Source organism: Dipodomys ordii, unplaced genomic scaffold (genome assembly GCF_000151885.1).
Source record: "Dipodomys ordii isolate 6190 unplaced genomic scaffold, Dord_2.0 Scaffold82, whole genome shotgun sequence".
Lineage (NCBI taxonomy): Eukaryota > Metazoa > Chordata > Mammalia > Rodentia > Heteromyidae > Dipodomys > Dipodomys ordii.
This window is the reverse complement of record NW_012267298.1, coordinates 10,473,561-10,491,181: the sequence shown is the minus strand read 5'-3', so window position 1 is coordinate 10,491,181 and position 17,621 is coordinate 10,473,561. Positions and strand designations below refer to the sequence as shown.

At 54.3% G+C, this 17,621-nt stretch overlaps 1 protein-coding gene across 2 annotated transcripts in view; it reads left to right on the top strand.

The window, feature by feature from the left end:
- Trappc9 (trafficking protein particle complex 9) overlaps nucleotides 1-17,411 on the top strand; it is a 439,527-nt gene extending 422,116 nt beyond the window's left edge. For both annotated transcript variants that reach the window (XM_013025191.1, XM_013025190.1), the window contains 2 exons: nucleotides 15,884-16,107; nucleotides 16,738-17,411. In XM_013025191.1, the coding sequence (XP_012880645.1) occupies nucleotides 15,884-16,107; nucleotides 16,738-16,905 (392 nt within the window). In that variant the 3' untranslated portion in view covers nucleotides 16,906-17,411. The remainder of the gene's footprint in view (nucleotides 1-15,883; nucleotides 16,108-16,737) is intronic.
- Nucleotides 17,412-17,621: the final 210 nt, after the last annotated feature.

Sequence of the window (17,621 nt, the reverse complement as noted above, 5' to 3'; positions counted from 1 at the left end):
GAGAACTTGTGTGTGTATGGGGGGGGTGTTTGTAAAGGGGTCCTGTTACTCCATTTTGGCTGGAAGCAGGAGTCTCTTGCATGCTGGGCCTCCGATGTGCTTTTTCTTTCTTCAGCATGTACACACATGAGAACTCAACACTGGGATGAACAATTCACCCAGAAAATCCTTACCATCAGGGAGAAGATCACTCACTCCCTTGCTGGTTCAGAAAGCGTGCACCCTGTCTTTACCAGGGTAACAGTGGATAAAAGGGTCATGCTCTAATCCGCCTGGGGCTCCCTTGAGACCAGACGTGAGGAGTTCTAACAGCTTTCTTGGGTGAAGGTAAGAAAAACAAAGCGCTCTCACACTCACTCCTTAGACCTTCACTAAGCACTACTAAATCCCATCGCTCCTGAGAAACTCATTGAATTCCGACCACAAAGAAGGTGGTAGGGTTGAGAACTGGAATGTGCTCAGTGGGAGGCCGCATAGGCCCTGAGGCAGACTGGGTTGGGGGGACTTTGTGGCTTGGGGCTGGGTCAAAGGTGAGGCTGGGGGCGGAGCTAGGAAGGATGACAGCAAGCTGGGGCTAGCACAGCCTAGCTTCATCAGGTTTTAGTTTCAGGAGAAAAAATGATTTTACTGTCATTGTGTGTGACTCAGAAGCACAGGGATTGGATCTGTTATTCTTGAGCACTTCCTGGTACAGTGTATGAGGCTGGGAGCTTATTCTGTTCTGTGCTCCTGGAGACAGCACACACTTGTCCCGTGTGGGAATATTCATGTGCACAAATGTGCACACTTGCACGTGGGCATGCGGACTCTGAGCCATGTGATGGTGCCCGATGGGGCTTGAGCCCAGCCTGAGGGGGCCGCGGGGAGCTGTGGATGGGGCCTTGCCTTTCCCATCAGGCCATCACCCCACTGGGCCGTGGGGAAGGAGGTGGGGCTCCGCCTTGGCTCCGTGTCTGCTGCAGGGCAAAGCTACACCCGTGCTGAGGGGCCACTCGGCGTCTGCCCCTGTGGAAGGGGATGGTCCGTGGCCTTGGCCCCTCAGTGCCCCGCAAGAGTGGCTGCAGCTTTGTCCCCCTGCTGTCTACTTCATGTCCAGCCTGCCCCAAAGACACTTTTCTAAGAGTTTCTGGGAAAAGCACATTTTTCAGTTTATTAAAAAAAGAGGAAACGTTTACAGGAATGGAAGACACAAAACGAATGATAATCACCGCGCGGTCTGGATCCCCAGAGACCAAAATTCTAGTCTCTTCGCCGGTATTAGAGGGTTGAGCCAGGGGAGCTGAGCTGAGCTCCGGGGGCGTGGAGTCCCCCCCCCGAGGCCTCCAGCACAGCAGGCCGTGGGTGCGGGGAGGCCCAGGTCCCCACTCCCCCCTCGTTCTTGGTGACAGTGCCCCCAGGTGTGGCCTTCAATCCTGTCTCCTGGGCCTGCACCAGCTTCACCTTTCTGGGAAGAGACCCTATCACAGGCCCAGGAGACCCACCTCTCCTAAGCAGGACAGGCTGGGAAGATGGTGGGCGCGGCTGCTGACTCCTGGCAGGAGGGCTGAGAGACGGGTCACAGCGTGCTGGGGTGAGCGCGGCCATGCTGCCCTCGGTGGTGACCATGTTCACAGTGTTCTGCCTCCTCCCACTGAAACACGAGCTTTGCTTTCCTTCTTATTTTCTTTTCTTTGTAGAGGGGTGCCTGGAGGGAGTAGCACTGGATGAATAAGCTCGCCGTGGTTGATCACTGGTTTCAAGCATCGGGACCAGCCTGGCTCCATTGGCTGCCAGCTCCAGCCCGTGGGAGATGGCTGCAAGGGCTGGCACAGGGCAGCCAGGCCATGACTGCAGCTAGGGGGCGCGGAGCTGGGAGAGGCAGCACTGGGCATCAGTGTAGGGACTCGGCTGTCCTGGTGGTCTCTGAGCTCTGTCCACAAGGAAGGACTCAGCCCATCACCTCTGCTCCACCATGTGACGGGCTGCCTGTCCACCTTCCAGGTCTGACTTCCAGAGTTCAGTCAGCCCTGGCTGTGCTGGGGACACTGGGGCTGGCCGCAGGATGCTCAGCTTAGGTGGCGGCTCGTCCTCATCTACATTCATACTGATGAGTACGAGTACGGTGAGCGCTAGGCACTCTCTAGCTTTTCCTGCAGATTTTTGCTAAAGCCTACTGAAGGCCCCAGCATGAGCAGAGGCCGGAGAAGTGGATGCCTGGGCACCTCCTCACCACCATAGCCCTGCCTGCCAGCTAGGTGCCACCTGCTTTACTGCTGACCTGCCACCCGCCCTTCCTGACCCTAGAAAAGACAGGGCTGAGAGGAGGCCTGGGAGGAGGGACCTCACTGTGAGCCTCTAGAAAGGGACTGCTCTGGGGCATTGGCTTTAAGCTGGAGCCGTGTGAGGGCCTCCGCCGGAGGCGCTCCCTGCAGCCGCAGTGCGTCGGTACACCCGGGCTTACCTGTGGCTCTCAGGACTCTCGTGTCATTAGGGAAATAGGCAGGGAACACCCGGCGGAGAGCCTGACCCAGGACAAGGCAGAGCCCCGTGGATGGACACAGGGGCGGATGCCTCAAAGCTTGTGGCCAAACACGGGGCTTCTCGGCTGCCGTGGGCTCCTGTGGTGTGGCCGGGGAGGCGCCCCTCCACCATGGAGTGGTCAGAACGATAGGATCCGGGGTGTCGGTCTCCCCATGAGCTGCCCCGAGCCACTTCATCTGACCTCCTGCCCTGCGGCTCCTACAAGCCAAGTCCGCGTCACTGTCCCCCAACTGGAGCCCCAGCCTGCGCCATGGAGGAGATTGATCTGCCCTCATCCAGCCCTACCCAGGAGTACATGGAGGCTACTCAGAGAAAGTGGCGGTCGCCCCCTCTCCCCAGCCTCCATCTGAGACAGGGAGAAGGGGACACCTATTACTTACCAGCTGATGCAGTTCCTACCTACAAAGTGGGCAGTCCTCTCTCCTCCCCAGCCCTGAACAAGAGAACACCATATACAGTACCACTGAGGACATTTGGCCTGGCCTTCCACCCAGGCTGCGGCCTCCCTGCACCATGTGCAAATCTGCTTGCGGTATATATACTTGGCATGCGTGCGTACACATGCATGCACACACACACATATGCACGCACATACACACACATGGCTTGATAAATGATTGTTTTCCATCAGGATCCCAAGTGACTTTCTAAGCAGGCTATAGATAGTTGCAGAGATTGGCAGGACAAGCCGTAGCCATTAGCCACATTTAGGCAGCCGGCACCCCTCCACCCCTCCGAGCCCGTCTGCAACATAATTAAGTTTCCTCTAAAGGGCTGTCACCATTAGCTGAGTCATTTTCCTACTCAACCAACCTGGGCAGCTCTCCGGATCTGTGCCAGGGGAAGGATTCTCCATGTTTGCTCTCGGGGAGCAAGATGGCTCTGCAAACTGTGTCTGGTTCCAGCATCTGTCTGATTTCCCAGGTCTAGGAAGGGGAGGCTTGCATGGGTAGGGCAGGCGCAGTCAGACCTAAGGCCTGAGGTCTGCACCACTGTGCAGATAAGGCTGGACTTGCAAGTAGATCCTGCTTCACTCTGTCACAACTGGTGCTTTGGTCCCTTGAGCTGCAGGAGCTGGGGCTCCTGACCTCTCATTGTAGTTTGAACTCTGCTTACCCAGTAATTGCAGGTAAGTGAGTGAGTCTTCAATGTAACATCTTCAATAGCATTCAAAATATTAACATAAAGGTAATTCACAAGCTCAGTGCTGGTGGCTCACACCTGTAATCCTAGCTACTCAGGAGGCTGAGATCAAAGGATCATAGTTCAAAATCAGCCCGGGCAGAAAAGTCTATGAGACGCTTATCTCCAGCTCACACCAAAAAGCTGGCAGGGAGATGTGGCTCAAGTGGTAGAGTCCTAAGACTGAGCAAAAAAAGCTCAGAGGTGGATAGCCCCCGTCCCTGAATTTAAGCCCCCGAAATGCCACACCAAAGTCTACCTAAAATAGATTGTCTACTCAAAAGCATTAGCGCTCATCTTCCTTCCCCCTCCTTGTATGTAAGAGCTATGTCACCATTTGCTTTTTAACTTTAAACTTCATGGGTGTTTGTTGTCTCGTTTTAGTTTTATTCTTAATTTTATTTTTATTCAAGTTTATATTCGCATGCGTCTCCTTTAAATAAGTGTCCAGCTGCATTAGTCTGTTACCCTGCTATAACAAAACGCTGCACCTGGGGCTCGGAGAATCACTGATTTTTCTCCCAGTTCTGAGGCTGGAAGTTCAAGATCAAGGTGTTGGCAGGGCTAGTTTCTTTCAAGGACCCTTTCTATGGCTGGTTGAAGGCCAGCTTTGCCCTGTGTCCTCTTGTCTCATCCTCTGAGTGCATCTGAGTCCTGATCTCCTCTCCTAAAAACCCAGGAAGGTCCTGCCTTGGTCCCTTCTCAGATTCTGGGGCCAGGACTTCCACCTCCAAACCCGAGGATTACAGTCCAGCCTGCAGCAGTACCATGACGTGTACTAGTCTGTCCAAGGACAAAGACTAGAAGTGGGCCATGAGCTCTCTGCTTGGACAACCACTGTGGATAAATTGAAATAAATTATTCATGCTTGTGTCAGAAAAGACATATTCATAGGTGAACACGAAGAAGCAATTGACTTTTACCAAAAACTCCACCATCTGGAGATAACTGTTAACAAGTAAGTATGTGGCTGTGTGGATTAGAGGTTGTGGCTGAAGAGAAAGGACGTTGTTGTCAGTACCTCACTTACCATGGGCACATCCGAGCCATATTTTTAGTGGCCACATAGCTCCCCTTTCTACTAACGTTCTGCCATTTACTTAGCCCATCTCCTTGCATGCTTAGACAGTGGGTAGTTCCTGGTTTCTCAGTGTGGGGAGCTATATCTTCCCGCATTACTGGAGTTCTGGGAGAGACATTGCCAAGTCAAAGGGTCTGTACGTCTTCAAGGCCAGTTGCTATTTACTATACAGTTATTCTCCATAAATATTCTACCTCTAAGATTTCAACTAGCTTTCAGGAAGTGGGGACGTGATGCCCATGTCCACTTGTACCAGCAGTCTCCATGCCTTTCACTTGGGCCCATAGCTGGTACGTGTGAAGGTTCAGCCCTGGGCTGTGCTGCCCGCCTCTGGAACCCAAGGGCAGCAGGCTGGGCTCAGGTGAAATGAGAGGCCAGAGGTCCCTCAGGGGCCCCAGAGGCTCCCTGGCTGGCCATCCATTCCCTAAGCAGATGGACATTGCAGGGCAGAAGGTGGCTATGGAGATGACTGAATTATTTAAAAGACAAACTGACTGGGTGCCAGTGGCTCATGCCTGACATCCTAACTACTCCGAAGGCTGAGATCTGAGAATTATAATTCAAAGCCAGCCCTGGCAGGAAAGTCCAGGAGACTCTTATCTCCAGTAAAGTATACAAAAAAGGTTGGAAGTGGTGCTGTGGCTCAAGTGGTAGAGCACTAGACTTTTCAAGCCAAAGGACCAGGTGGGGGGTAGTTGGAGTGGGGCTGGGGGGGCGGGAACAAACTTTTCAAACACCCTGATTTGCATACCAGCTCTTATTATGCTAATTACACACCATGCTTGTTTCTCCTAAGCAAGCTCTTTAGGGTAGTACCTCAGAAATGTTCCTTAGCAAATGCAAATCAAAACAACATTGAGATTCCACCTTACCCCATTTAGAATGGCCATTATCAAGAAATCTAATAACAACAGATGCTGACTGGGATGTAGCCAAATAGGAATGCTGCTACTCTGTTGGTGGGAGTGTAAACTGACCATACCACTCTGGAAAGCAGTTTGGATGTTCCTCAAAAGACTAAAAATAGAGCTCCCACATGACCCAGCAATCCCACTCCTAGGCATTTACCCAAATAACCATAAACAAGGCCATACTAAAGCTACCAGCACAACCATGTTCACTACAGCATTATTCACCATAACTAAAATATGGAACTAACCCAGATGCCCCTCAGTAGATGAATAGATCAAAAAAAGGTGGTATATATACAACAATGGAATTCTATGCTTCCATCAGAAAGAATGATATCGCCCCATTCATAAGCAAATGGAAAGACTTGGAAAAATCATATTAAGTGAAGTAAATCAGGCCCAGACTCCATGGTTTTCCCCATTTGGAATAATGGGGTATGTCTAGATAGTCCTAGCAGAGGATCACAATAGCTCAATCGCTAGGTGCATATGACCATATAAGATGATGCTAATCAAAATGAACTCCAAGATATGGAAACAAGAGGTTTTTCTTTGATGTTGTTGTGTGAAGTTCTTTCTTTTTTCTTTTGTTTTTTCCCCCTTTGGTTTTATCCCCTCTCATCTCCATATTTGATTTTCGTGCCCCGTGTCTTGTATATAGGTTTATCTGATTTGGAGAAGGGAGCAACAAAATGCTGAGAGGTGTGGTGAGGTGACATGTCGAAGGCTGGGTGTCAGAAGGAAGACTCCAGTATAAGGAGGGGTGGAGCTATGGGGAGAAGGTAGGCAAGCCACGGGCTAGGAACAGATGCTCGCCGTATAGACCCCTCTGCAGTCACCTCCCAGCCCAGCACTCTGAGAAGTCTAGAAATGCCAGATTTGAACTTGGCCCTGTTGGTCATTATGAAGGAAGCCACCAGGCTGGGAGGATGGAACTGATCTGACGCCCTGGCTGGTTGTCTCTGTGAGTGGCACTAGCTTACTCAGACATGGTTCCACGTGGTAGGGTCCCGGGCCACCATCACCAGCTACCTGCTGCTGATTTTTTGACAGGGTGACAGCCAGCTCTGGTGTGTGGTGCTGCAGACAGTGTTCCATTGCCCGCCATGCCCAGCCCCACACTGGTTCCTTCCAGTGTCCACTGTCCAGTGCAGCAGGCCAGCCATGGAGCCACCTCCGTGCTGCTTCCAGTGTCACTCCAATGCCCTGCAGTCCCTAGCAAGCCCACCTTGGGCTCCACAATCCACAGCCAGCCCTCCCAGGCCATGCACAGCGGACCCTCCCCATAAGCCCATTTGGGACCCTGTTTTCCCACAACCCGTGTTCGGTGAATTGGTATCTTGGGCTGTGTCCTTGGTCTGTGGCTGCTAAGACCCCAGGCAGGAAGGATGTTCTGGTCCCTGGGTTCTAGGTCTGCCTGGATAAAGAATCGGCCTTCTTTGCAGGAATTCCTCAGGCTGGAACTGGCCTCAGTGTTGACCTAAAGCGTTGGTTTCTGTGACATTCTGGGTGGACTTTGCCCACCGCCCCACCTGCTCTGGTGCTTTCTCACCTATCCGCAGGGCTGCTGGGGGCCCCAGTGCTCTTCCCCCTGCCCCCCCCCACGGGGACAGGTCCTAGGGACTGAGCAGGTGACAGAGGAGGGAGAGAAGCAGATGAGGCCTGCCTGGCTGGGGGAGGAGGTGCTGGGGACCGGGAGGTGTGGCGAGATGGCAGAGAGAAGGTGGCAGAAAGGCCCACGGTCCTGTGCCCAGACACTGGCCGAGAGCTCCTGAGCCAGAGTGGGTCCGACTCCAGGCACCCAGCTGAGCCCGGACCTGGGTCCCCTGAGCCCAGCTTGGAGCCTCTGCCCCCCACTCCAGGAAGGGTGGTTGATGGGGCAGGCCCAGGTGAGTGGTTAAGGCCATAGACATTGGCTGTCAGAGGAGATTAGCAGGCAGAGGCTGGGACCCAGAATCTTCGCTGCATTTCCTGGACCTCACGGGGGAGCTGGGAGCTTGGGAGCCCTAATTAAATATCCCAGTTGTCAGGTTAGTCCTTTCCTCCCTGACTCCCCACAGAACAAGCTGTTCCTGTAAGCCTGCCACCAGTCTCCAAGCCTGATTAGACAGAGCTAAGTGGCCCTAGGCAGATGGCAGCCCTGGGAGCCTGGCTCAGGTGGGCAGATGTGTGCCAGCTGTTAGGGAGCACCAGGGCCGGTCACTCACACAGCAGTAAATGTACACAAGCATCCACTGTAGGCCAGGCCCACCCATACTCAGCAGCCTGTGATCCCAGCTACTCAGGAGGTTGAGATCCAAGGATCTCAAAGCCGGCCCAGACAAGAAAGTCCTCCAATAAACGACTCAGAGAAAGCCAGAAATGGCACTGTGGCTCAAATGATAGAGTACTAGCTTGAATATAAAAGGGGCTCAGGGACAATGTCCAGGCCCTGAGTTTAGGCCCCAGCCTGGCAATAAATAAATAAGTACTAGGGTTTGAACTTAGGGCCTTGTACCTTGCTAGGCAGGTACTCTACTACTCAGCTACACCTCTGGCCCTTTTTTAATGCTATTTCTTTTTAAATTTTTTATTGTTATTATAAAGAGGGGTTACAGTTACGTAAGTCAGGTAAAGAGTACATTTCCTTTTGGACAATGTTACCTCTTCCCTCACTCTCTCCCAGTTTTTCCCTCCCATCCTCACCCACAAGTTGTATACTTCATTTTCAACATAATGTCTAACGAGTACCACTGCTGCATTTGTTCACCCTTTGTCCTTCCATTTCTGTGCCCACCTTTACCCTTCCAAAGACAGATAAATGAATAAAAAAGGTGAAAAGAAAGCAAAAACAGCAACAAAGAAAAATCTTCATCTCCATTTCCTGGAGTTCATTTCAATAAATATTATTTTACATGACCAGAGGCACATAGACATTGAGCCTTAGTGTTCCCCTCCTCAGAATATCCTCCTTTAGTCTTACTATATGTGTATGTCTACAGACCTGTATAATTTATCACGTCCCAGTGTATTTTAGATCTACCTTCCATACATGAGAGAAAACATGTGCCGTTTGTCTCTCTGAGTTTGGCTTGTCTCACTTAACATAATTTGTTCTAGGTCCATCATTTTCCTGCAAATGACACAATATTCTTTCTAATGGCTGTGTAAAATTTCATGGTATATAGGTACCCCATATTTTTGGATCTACTCTATTGTAGGGCAGCTGGGCTGTTTCCATACTTGGCTATTGTGAATAGTGCAGCAGTGAACATGGATGTACAAGCGTCTTTACAGTACCCTGGCCTGTGAAATTCTGTGGATGCCGGGGAATGGTCTGGCTGAGTCGTAGAGAAGATCTATGTTTAGTTTTTTGAGGAACCTCCAGACTGCTCTCCAGAGTGGTTGTCCTAGTTGACAGTCCCACCAACAGTGCAGTAGGGTTCCTTTTCCCACACATCCCCGCCAACATTTGTTGTTTGGATTCACGATGCTGGCCAGTCTAACTGGGGTGAAATGAAATCTCAGAGCTGTTTTGATTTGCATTCCCTTTATGGCCAGGGATGATGAGCATGTCCTCATGTGTTTCTTTGCCAGTCTTACCTCTTCTTCTGAGCTCTTCTGCCCATTTAGTGGTTGGTGTAGTAGCTTTGGGAGGGGTTAGTTTCCTTGGGAGGGGTTAGTTTCTTGAGCCTCTTGTACAATTTGAATATATAGCTGGTAAAGATCTCCCAGTCTTTGGCTGTCTTTCTGGTGTGGTAGCTATGTCCTTAGCTGTGCAGAAACGTTTTATTTGGATCTAATCCCACTTGTCAAGTCTCTCTCCTCTCTGCTGTGCTCCTGGGATTCCTTTCAAAAAGTTTCTGCCTGTGCCTGTGAGTTCTAGTGTTTCTCCTACTCCCTCTAGCAGTGATTTCAAAGTTTCTGGTCTGACGTTGAGGTCTTTGATCCACTTTGAGTGAATATTAGTGCATGGTGACAGACAGAGACCCACATTTAGCGTTTTGCATATGGATGCCCCACACCAGTTATTGAAGAGGCTTTCTTTTTTCCACTGTATGTCTTTGGCTCCCTTATCCAATATTAGATAACTACGAGTATATGGTTTTATTTCCGGGTCCTCTAGTCTGTTCCAGTGCTGGGAACACAGGGCCTGGGATTGTGACATCACCATATCTGGTTATTTTTGAGATGGGAGTGTCCCTTTCTGACTCAATATACACCTGGGCACAGGCTTCCTTTTCTTAGCTTCCCATTGTAGCTTGGACAGCAGGTGTGGACCACTGTGCCCCGCTGCTGCTTGAGAAAGGATCCCTTGAGCTTCTCTGCCTCGGCTGGCCATGAAACATGATCCTCCAGGCTTCAGCCTCCTAGGTAGCCAGCATGACAGGAGTGAGCCGCCGGTGCCCTGCTTCGAGAGGCGTGTTTGTCTTTTCAGTTTTATTTTAAGCCAACGAGAAGCTAGTGTGCAAATAGCATGATCTGCCTCCGTTTTTACCAGGGTTCACCTAGTCTTGGGGGAGAGGGGTAGATTTCGTGAATTCTACGGGTGCCAGTGGGGGAAGAGCAAGAAGCCACAGTTCGCTTAAGGAGCACGGCAGGGGTCCTGCACGGGAGAGAGGGATCCGAGGCCCAGTCAACCCAGCAGGGCTCAGGAACCACACGCGCGCACGCACACACACACACACACACACATGCGCGCGCGCAAGCACACCGTGCCCCACCCAGTGCATGCTCCCATGCACGCAACATGCAGCACACACGTGTGCACACTTCAGTGTTGAGGTCCAGGTGCCTGCGCTCTTGCACAGGCAGAGTTGGAATCCGAGCCGAGCGCCTGGCCCCACAGAGATGGCTGGCTGGAGGTCCAGGGGGACCGTGGGCAGGGCTGGGTGCGGGGCCCCTCCCTGCATCAGGCCCGGAGCTGAGGGAGCTGGTGGCGGCCTCCAGGAGCCTTTGAAAGCAGTTGGCTGTAGAGTTTGTGTCCCTCCAAGGGGAGCCCCGCCAGCTCCCGCCCGCTGGAGCTGCATTTCCCAGAGGAGGCTGCCTCTCAGAAATGGTCTTTGGCTTTTGTGTAGAGCAGCCGCTTATCCATCTCAGCCTTGTCTGAAAAGTGGCCGGCCTCCTTCCCTCCTGCTCCGCAGGAAGCGGCCTCTGGCTTCCCGCGTGCCTTCCCAGCGTGCCCGCCTTGCTGGTCCTGCGAAGGCCACGCGCCTGCGGAGGCCCCAGCCCCCACCTGCTCCAGCAAGGGTTCCAGCAAGGGCTGCAGGGACAGTGGGCGTAGCTGGCACAGTGCTGGGAACACGGTTACGGCTCACTGGCTTTGAGCCGGTTCCCCACCACACTCAGCTAGCGCATGACATAACCCAGTTCTTCCACTTCTCAGACTCATTCCATGAGCTGGAAATTCTGAAGACCCAGAACAGGGGTGCCACCCGCTCCCCTCCCTTCAATCAAGGCCGTCTTATGCCCCTCCCACGCCTGGCCCTCTTGCCCTGAGCCCCCCCCTTTTGCCCCCCACTCTTCTTCCTCCAGGAAGCACATAGTAGGTGCTCAATGAATTGTGGAGGAATAAATGGGAAGTGGGCCTGTATTCCTGGAGCCTGATGTCTTCCGGTGCTTGAAGCTCCGGAACTCACCTGCCCTCCAGCCGGCAAGTTCCTAGTCTCACCTGGGATTCCTCAGAAGCAGCACAGGAGCTAGGACGCTGAAGGAATCGGCCTTTGAATCTCCCTCAGTTCCTCCCACACAGCCCATCATCCATTAGAAAGATAGAGAGAGAGAGAGCCATGGGAGGGGGCCACAGGGGCTAAGCTAGAGAGTAAACAAAAAGGGCTGACGTCACCTAACCCCTGTCCTTCTTGTGACAAATGGAGAAGCCAAGGCTCAGAGAGGTTTAGAGCTTTACCGCAGGCCACACTGTAGAGGTCAAGGAGCTGGGGTCATTTATTCCCCTGATTGGTGCAGTGTTGCCTACGCACCCTGGTGCCTGGAAGTTGGTCCATTCAGGCCGCTTGTGGCATGGGACTGGCAGAGGAAGGTGTGGTTCAGGAAGGCTTCCTGGAGCCAGTTCTGCGAAGTCCGGCCTCTCCCTGGTGCGCATGTGCTCCTCTCCCCCCGCCCCCCCGGGCAGTTTCCGCTGCACATACCCCGGAGTCCTGCGACCCGGCCAGCCTCGGCCGCTCAGTGGGGCTTTCAGCCCTGGTGGAAGCCCGTGCACGCCAACCTTGATGGGTGCCAGGGTCTGGACGAGCTGCCAGTGTGTTGGTGGAGACGGAGCACTGCCGGCAGGTGCTCTTCAGAGGCCTGCAGCCCCGGGGGTCACTGCAGACCCAGGTGTCAGCAGCCTGGGCAGGGCCGCACACTCCTCCCCGCCTGCCACCCCAAGGAAGGAAGAGCCACGGTGGGCCTTCCTGCCCTGCCAGCGGTGCCCACGAATGGGTTCAGGAGCTCAAGGTGCAGGGGCGTAGCACAGTGGGGTAGGGTGGCAGGCCTTGGTGAGATGAGCCCCAGGTCCATGCACCTCGCAGCTCAGCACCGTGACTGGCAGGGACTCTGCCCGGCCTTGTCGTGTGTCTGTGCTGTTCCTGGTGGAGCTGCCTGGCAAGTACTCATTCAGGGGCCCGGGCTCCGTCCGGCTTGCGGCTCTGTCCTCTGTGTGGACATACTCACCCCATGGCCCCACCCACTCCGTGGTAGGCTCCACCCCCACTGTGCCATCCCCCGGGGATCCTCCTTCCTGCCCACACAGTTTCTTCTTCCCTCCCTTGATTTCTTTTTCTTTCTCAGCATCCATTAGATGCACAAGGGCATTTCACGTTAACATGTCCCCTATGGATACAGTAAGTCTTTGTAAGAGTGTCCTGCTCTTTTTCTCCTCCCCCTCCTCCCTTCCCAGACCACTTTCCTATTCCATCTTCACACATGTCCATGGCTTTTGCTGACTACACTCCTGCCTCCCCCTCTCCATTTGTCTTTCCCTCCCACTGGTACCCACATCCCAGTCTGGACATGTTTTGGCTTCCTAATATTCTTTTTGTTATACTGTCTACTGTTCAAAAGGGTTTCACAGTATCTCACACCTGAAGATAACATGTTTTAGTCAGGGGAGGAGGATTGGGTAGGGGGAGGCTGGGAAGGGGAAACAAAGGAGGAGGCTGCAATGCTTGGTAAGAAATGTACTCATTATCTTGCCATGTAATTGTAACCCCTCTGTACAGTATTTTCACAATAAAAAATAAAAATTAAAAAAAACATGTTTTAGTCAGGTTGATCATGGGTGTACACACATATATGTGTGCACACACATGATGCAATTCATGTTTACACATGTATTTATAATCTAGGTCTAACATCTACATATGAGAGAGAATATCTGACGTTTGTCCTTCTGGCTCATTTTGCTTAGTATGATTGCTGGACCCTCCATTTCCCTGCAAATGATGCCATTTCGTTCTTCTTTATGGCTGAACAATGCTCCACCTTTTCTGGCTCCATCTATCAGTGTCGAGCATAAGGGCTGTTTCCACAGCGTGGCTATTGAGAGTTGTGCTGCAGTGCATGTGGGTGTGCACACACCGCTGCTATATCCGGAGTTAACGTTCCTTAAGATAAATGCCCAAGAATGGCTATGGTCTGTGGGTCATAGCGTAGCACTAGCTTTAGTCTCTCGGGAACTGCCAAACTGGTTTCCATAGTGGTTGCACTAATTCTCCTTCTCACCCACAGTGGTTCCTCCTCCCCGTACCCTTGCCAGCCTTTGTTGTTCATTGTGTTTTCAGTGTGTTCTTGATGACGGCCATTCTGACTGGGCTGAGGTTGAATCCCAATGTTCTCTCGACTTGCATCTCCTTCATGGCTAAAGGCATGAGCATTTCTTTACGTATTTATTGGCCACTTGCACTCCCCTGTTAAGAAACATCTGTTTGGCTCCTTTGCCCCTTTATTAATTGGGTTATTGATTTTGGAGGTTTAATTTTAAACCCTTGTCAGTTACAGGGCTGGCAAGAAAAAGATTTTGCTTTGTGCAGGGTGACTTTCCAGCCTGGTGATGGAGATCCTGCTCTCTGCAGAGCTTTTTAGCTTGATGCAATCTCTTCTGTCAATCCTCGTTCCTATTTGTCAAGCTCCTAGAGTTCTGTACAGAAAGTGCCTGTCTAGGCCAGCAAATTCTAATGTTTTCCCTATTCTGTCCAGTTTCAGGTCTTAACGTTAAGGTCTCTGGCCCACTCTGAATTCATATTAGCACTGGGTGAGGGATGGAGGTTTTCTCTCGCCCCAGTTTCTCTAGTGTTCCTTTGAGCCTGGAGACAGCGGTACAGAAGGGGCTACTTAGGGGACAGACAGGAGTGGAGAGTCATTTTTCTTCTCTACGTTCTGCAGTCCAGACAGCATGGCTTGGGGAATGCTCTGCCAGCCTCTGAGGTCGGTGCCTCCTCTTGGGATGATCAAGGACGGTCTTGCAGAGGGCAGTTGTGGACCGGGCCTGGAGGCGCAGAGCTGGGTCACAGGAGCCCAGCCCAGGGCCAGGTGGATGCGTGCTGTGCAGGGCCTGTGCGCAGGGAGTGCTCAGCCTCCGTCTCTTTAAAGCAGAGTGGCCTGATGCATGATGGGAGCAGGAGGATGCGGGATGCCGCTGAAGCCTTAACCTGCGCTGCCCTGTGAACTTGGCATTGACACATGCAGCTGGGTGACTTGTTGGACTCTTAGATCAAGGCCTTGTAAACCTCAGCCCAGAGGGGTCACGCACTGGCTGCACACCACCCGGCAGGCACCGGGCAGCTCCAGGCTGGCTCTGGCCGCGCTCTACCCACAGCCTTGTCTCCTCTTCGCACAGCTGCCCTCAGCCCCACTGACCCCAGAGGGAAGCTCTGTCCCTGCAGCATGTGGCAGAGCTTCCCGGGGCTTCCTGGGGCTCTGCAGCAGGCCCAGCGTTCCTTCACCAAGCAGCCCCAGCCACTGGGCCCCGGGGCCCAGCTTCAGGCAGGCCTGTCTTCTGTGCCTGCTGCTGACCGGGGGCCCAGCCTCTGGGCAGGTCTGTGCCCAGCTGCTGGCAGCTCAGCTGCCCTAAAAACAGCCACGATGCAGCTGCCTCCTGGGCACCTCGGGTCAGGGTGTACCAAGAGCCACAGAGTTTGGCTGGCATCAACTCAGAGCTTTTACTTTCATGTAAAAGAATGTATTTTCATGACCTTTAGGTAGTTGTACAAAGGAATGTCCATTCAACAAGTCAGCCTATGAATACAGTGCGTCTTGATCAGTGCATCGGAGCTGTCCTGAGTGGCACCCAGGGCCTGCAGGAGTCAGGTCGCTGGCGGGCAGCTGAGCGCAGTCCCTGCCGGGCGCCTGACCCCCCCCCCCCATTGGCCCAGGCTGAGGCTGGAGCTCCGCCTCCTGGAAGAGCATCCTGGGCCCCAGACTGAGTGAATTCTGGCCACAGGACTGCTGGCCCCGCATGAGTCTGCGCTAGTCTATGCATCCAGATGTTGGCCCAGGGCGGCCCCAGCCTCAAGGGCACAAGGACACAGCCAGGCCATGCCCAGGTGCTCACCTCCAGCCTCCCAGACCCCCGGGGCCTGGACAAGCTGGAGAGCCTGTGAAAGAGAGAGCCGCGGCCACCCCGCCTCCTCTCCAGCTGCAGTGCTGCCTTCGTTTTAATTGAATTCCCTGTAATCTTTAATGAAAAGTAGTAAAAGTAAATTATTTACCCCGGAGAGGCTTTGCGATGTGCGGGTGATCACGCACACGCGGGTGGGAGCGCCGCGGGAGGAGGCTTCTGCTTTATGAGCTAATTAGCCACCTCAGTGACTGCTGCCCGCACGCTCGCCTCGCCAGCCCCGTGGGGCGCCTCCCGCGGGCCCGACGCGCCCCGCGCCCCTTCTCCCTGGCTCTACCCAGGCGGCTCCAAGGTTTTGCCTCCCCCAGCTTCTCTTCACGCCTGTTATGTGCAGCTGCCGCAGCAGAAGCGCCACCGAGATCGGTCAGGAAGTCTGGGCCGGACAACATTAAGTCCAGGACTTGGACTAACCGAATGGCCCCGGGCAGGGCGGGAGGGGAAAGACGGCCCATGGCCGTCCAGGGCCCTTTCATCTGCTTTTAATTCACTTGAGTTACACCTCAGGCGGCCCCTCCGGGCCGGCACAGACCCCCTAGCTCCGCTGGCCCCCGGGCGGGGAGCGGGGCCAGCCCTGACCGCCCGTCTTCCTTGCAGACGTGCTGGTCGGAGGGCAGCCGTGTGGCTGCGAGGTGGCGGCGGCCTGTCCCGTGGGCGACCCTGTGAGCCTGGAGGTGCGGCTCACCAACAGGAGCCCACGCAGCGTGGGGCCCTTCGCCCTCACCGTGGTCCCCTTCCAGGACCACCAGAACGGCGTGCACAACTACGACCTACAGGACCTCATCTCCTTCGTGGGTTCCAGCACCTTCTATCTGGATGCGGTATGTGGCAGGGTGTAGGTTGGTCTTGGCTGTGAGGAACGCTTTGCCCAGGCGGACTGGCATGTCCTAGCACTCGGATTTGTGCCCCTGTCCCTGGCACGCCCACCCCTGCCGTGCTAGATCCCAGCCTCGGCTCACACCCCACCCGCCCGCCCCCAGCCTTTGCTCACGGCGGCCTCGACCCACGGATGCTTGAGAGAGGGGATGAAGCACTAGCTCCTTTGAAAGATAAATGAAGCCTGATGCTGGTGCCTCATGCCCGCTCTCCTGAGGTCTGAAGATCGAGGATCGAAGCCAGCCATGGCAAAAAAGTCTGTGGGACTCTTTATCTCCAAATAACCACCCAAAAGCCAAAAGTGGGCTTTTGGCTAACGTAGTAGAGCACTAGCCTTAAGCAAAAAGCCAAGGGAGAGTGCCCGGACCCTGAGTTCAAGTCCCAGTATGGCATTAAAAGATAACTAAGGCTCAGAGAGGTACAGCTTGCCCAGAGCAGCTCAGCAAAGATGCTTTGGAGGGGCCCAGTAGCCCGGTCTTCAACCCCAGTGACGTGCACATGGGCTTAGCCACCTCCCGGTGGTCTAGGGGCTGGTGTTCCCGCCCCGCTGATTGCTCTTCTTCCTCTCACCTCAGGTGCAGCCCTCGGGCCAGTCAGCCTGCCTCGGGGCCCTCCTCTTCCTCTACGCAGGCGACTTCTTCCTCCATATCCGGTTCCACGAGGACAGCAAAAGCAAGGAGCTCCCACCGTCCTGGTCCTGCCTGCCCAGCGTGCACGTGCGCGCCCTGGAGTCCCAGGCCTGACTCCACGGAGCCCCTGACCCCGCGGGGGAAGAACGCTGCTGACCCCTCCGCCCATGCTGGGAGAGGTCCCGTGGCTGCGCCCTCCTGCTGCACCCCGCCTCTCCTCGCTCCCAGCATGTCTGCTGGGCCACACAGGAGCCCACGGGGCCCTCACCCCTACCCCTGGCCCCCCGCCCCCCACCCCAGCCCGCTGCAGCTGACCAGCACACCAGATGCGGTCTCTTGAGTCCCACTGGCTGCGTTCAGCCCCTCGAGGGTCTTCGCTGCTCTGCTTCCTCCTTCAGCTGCAGGAAGAAATGGCAAGGCAGCCAAAGTGGGTGCTGCCTGGGAGGCCTAGCCCTCCACCCTTGGCCCACAAGGAGCCCCAAACTGGCTCATTTCCAGAGGACATGGGTGGGGAGCCCAGGTAGGGGCTGGGAGGTTGTGGGTGCCTGGCTGGGTTCCGAATGCCGGGCCTGTGTGTCTACGTTGCCGAGTTCTTCAATAAAGCACCTGCCTTGCCCTTCTCCGCATGGTTGAGTCTGTCTGCTTGGGAGGCCCAGCGCTGTCCCCACCCAGCCCACACCCTTCCAGGTGAGGCGTCCATGTGTGGGCCCATCTGTAACCAGCAGGCTGACCAGTGCTGCCTGACCCTGAGATGACCAGGGCTCCAGGTCAGCCCCCCAACATGTGCACTACTGTGCTGGCCTCCCCGGCCCCGCCCAGAGCCTCTGGAA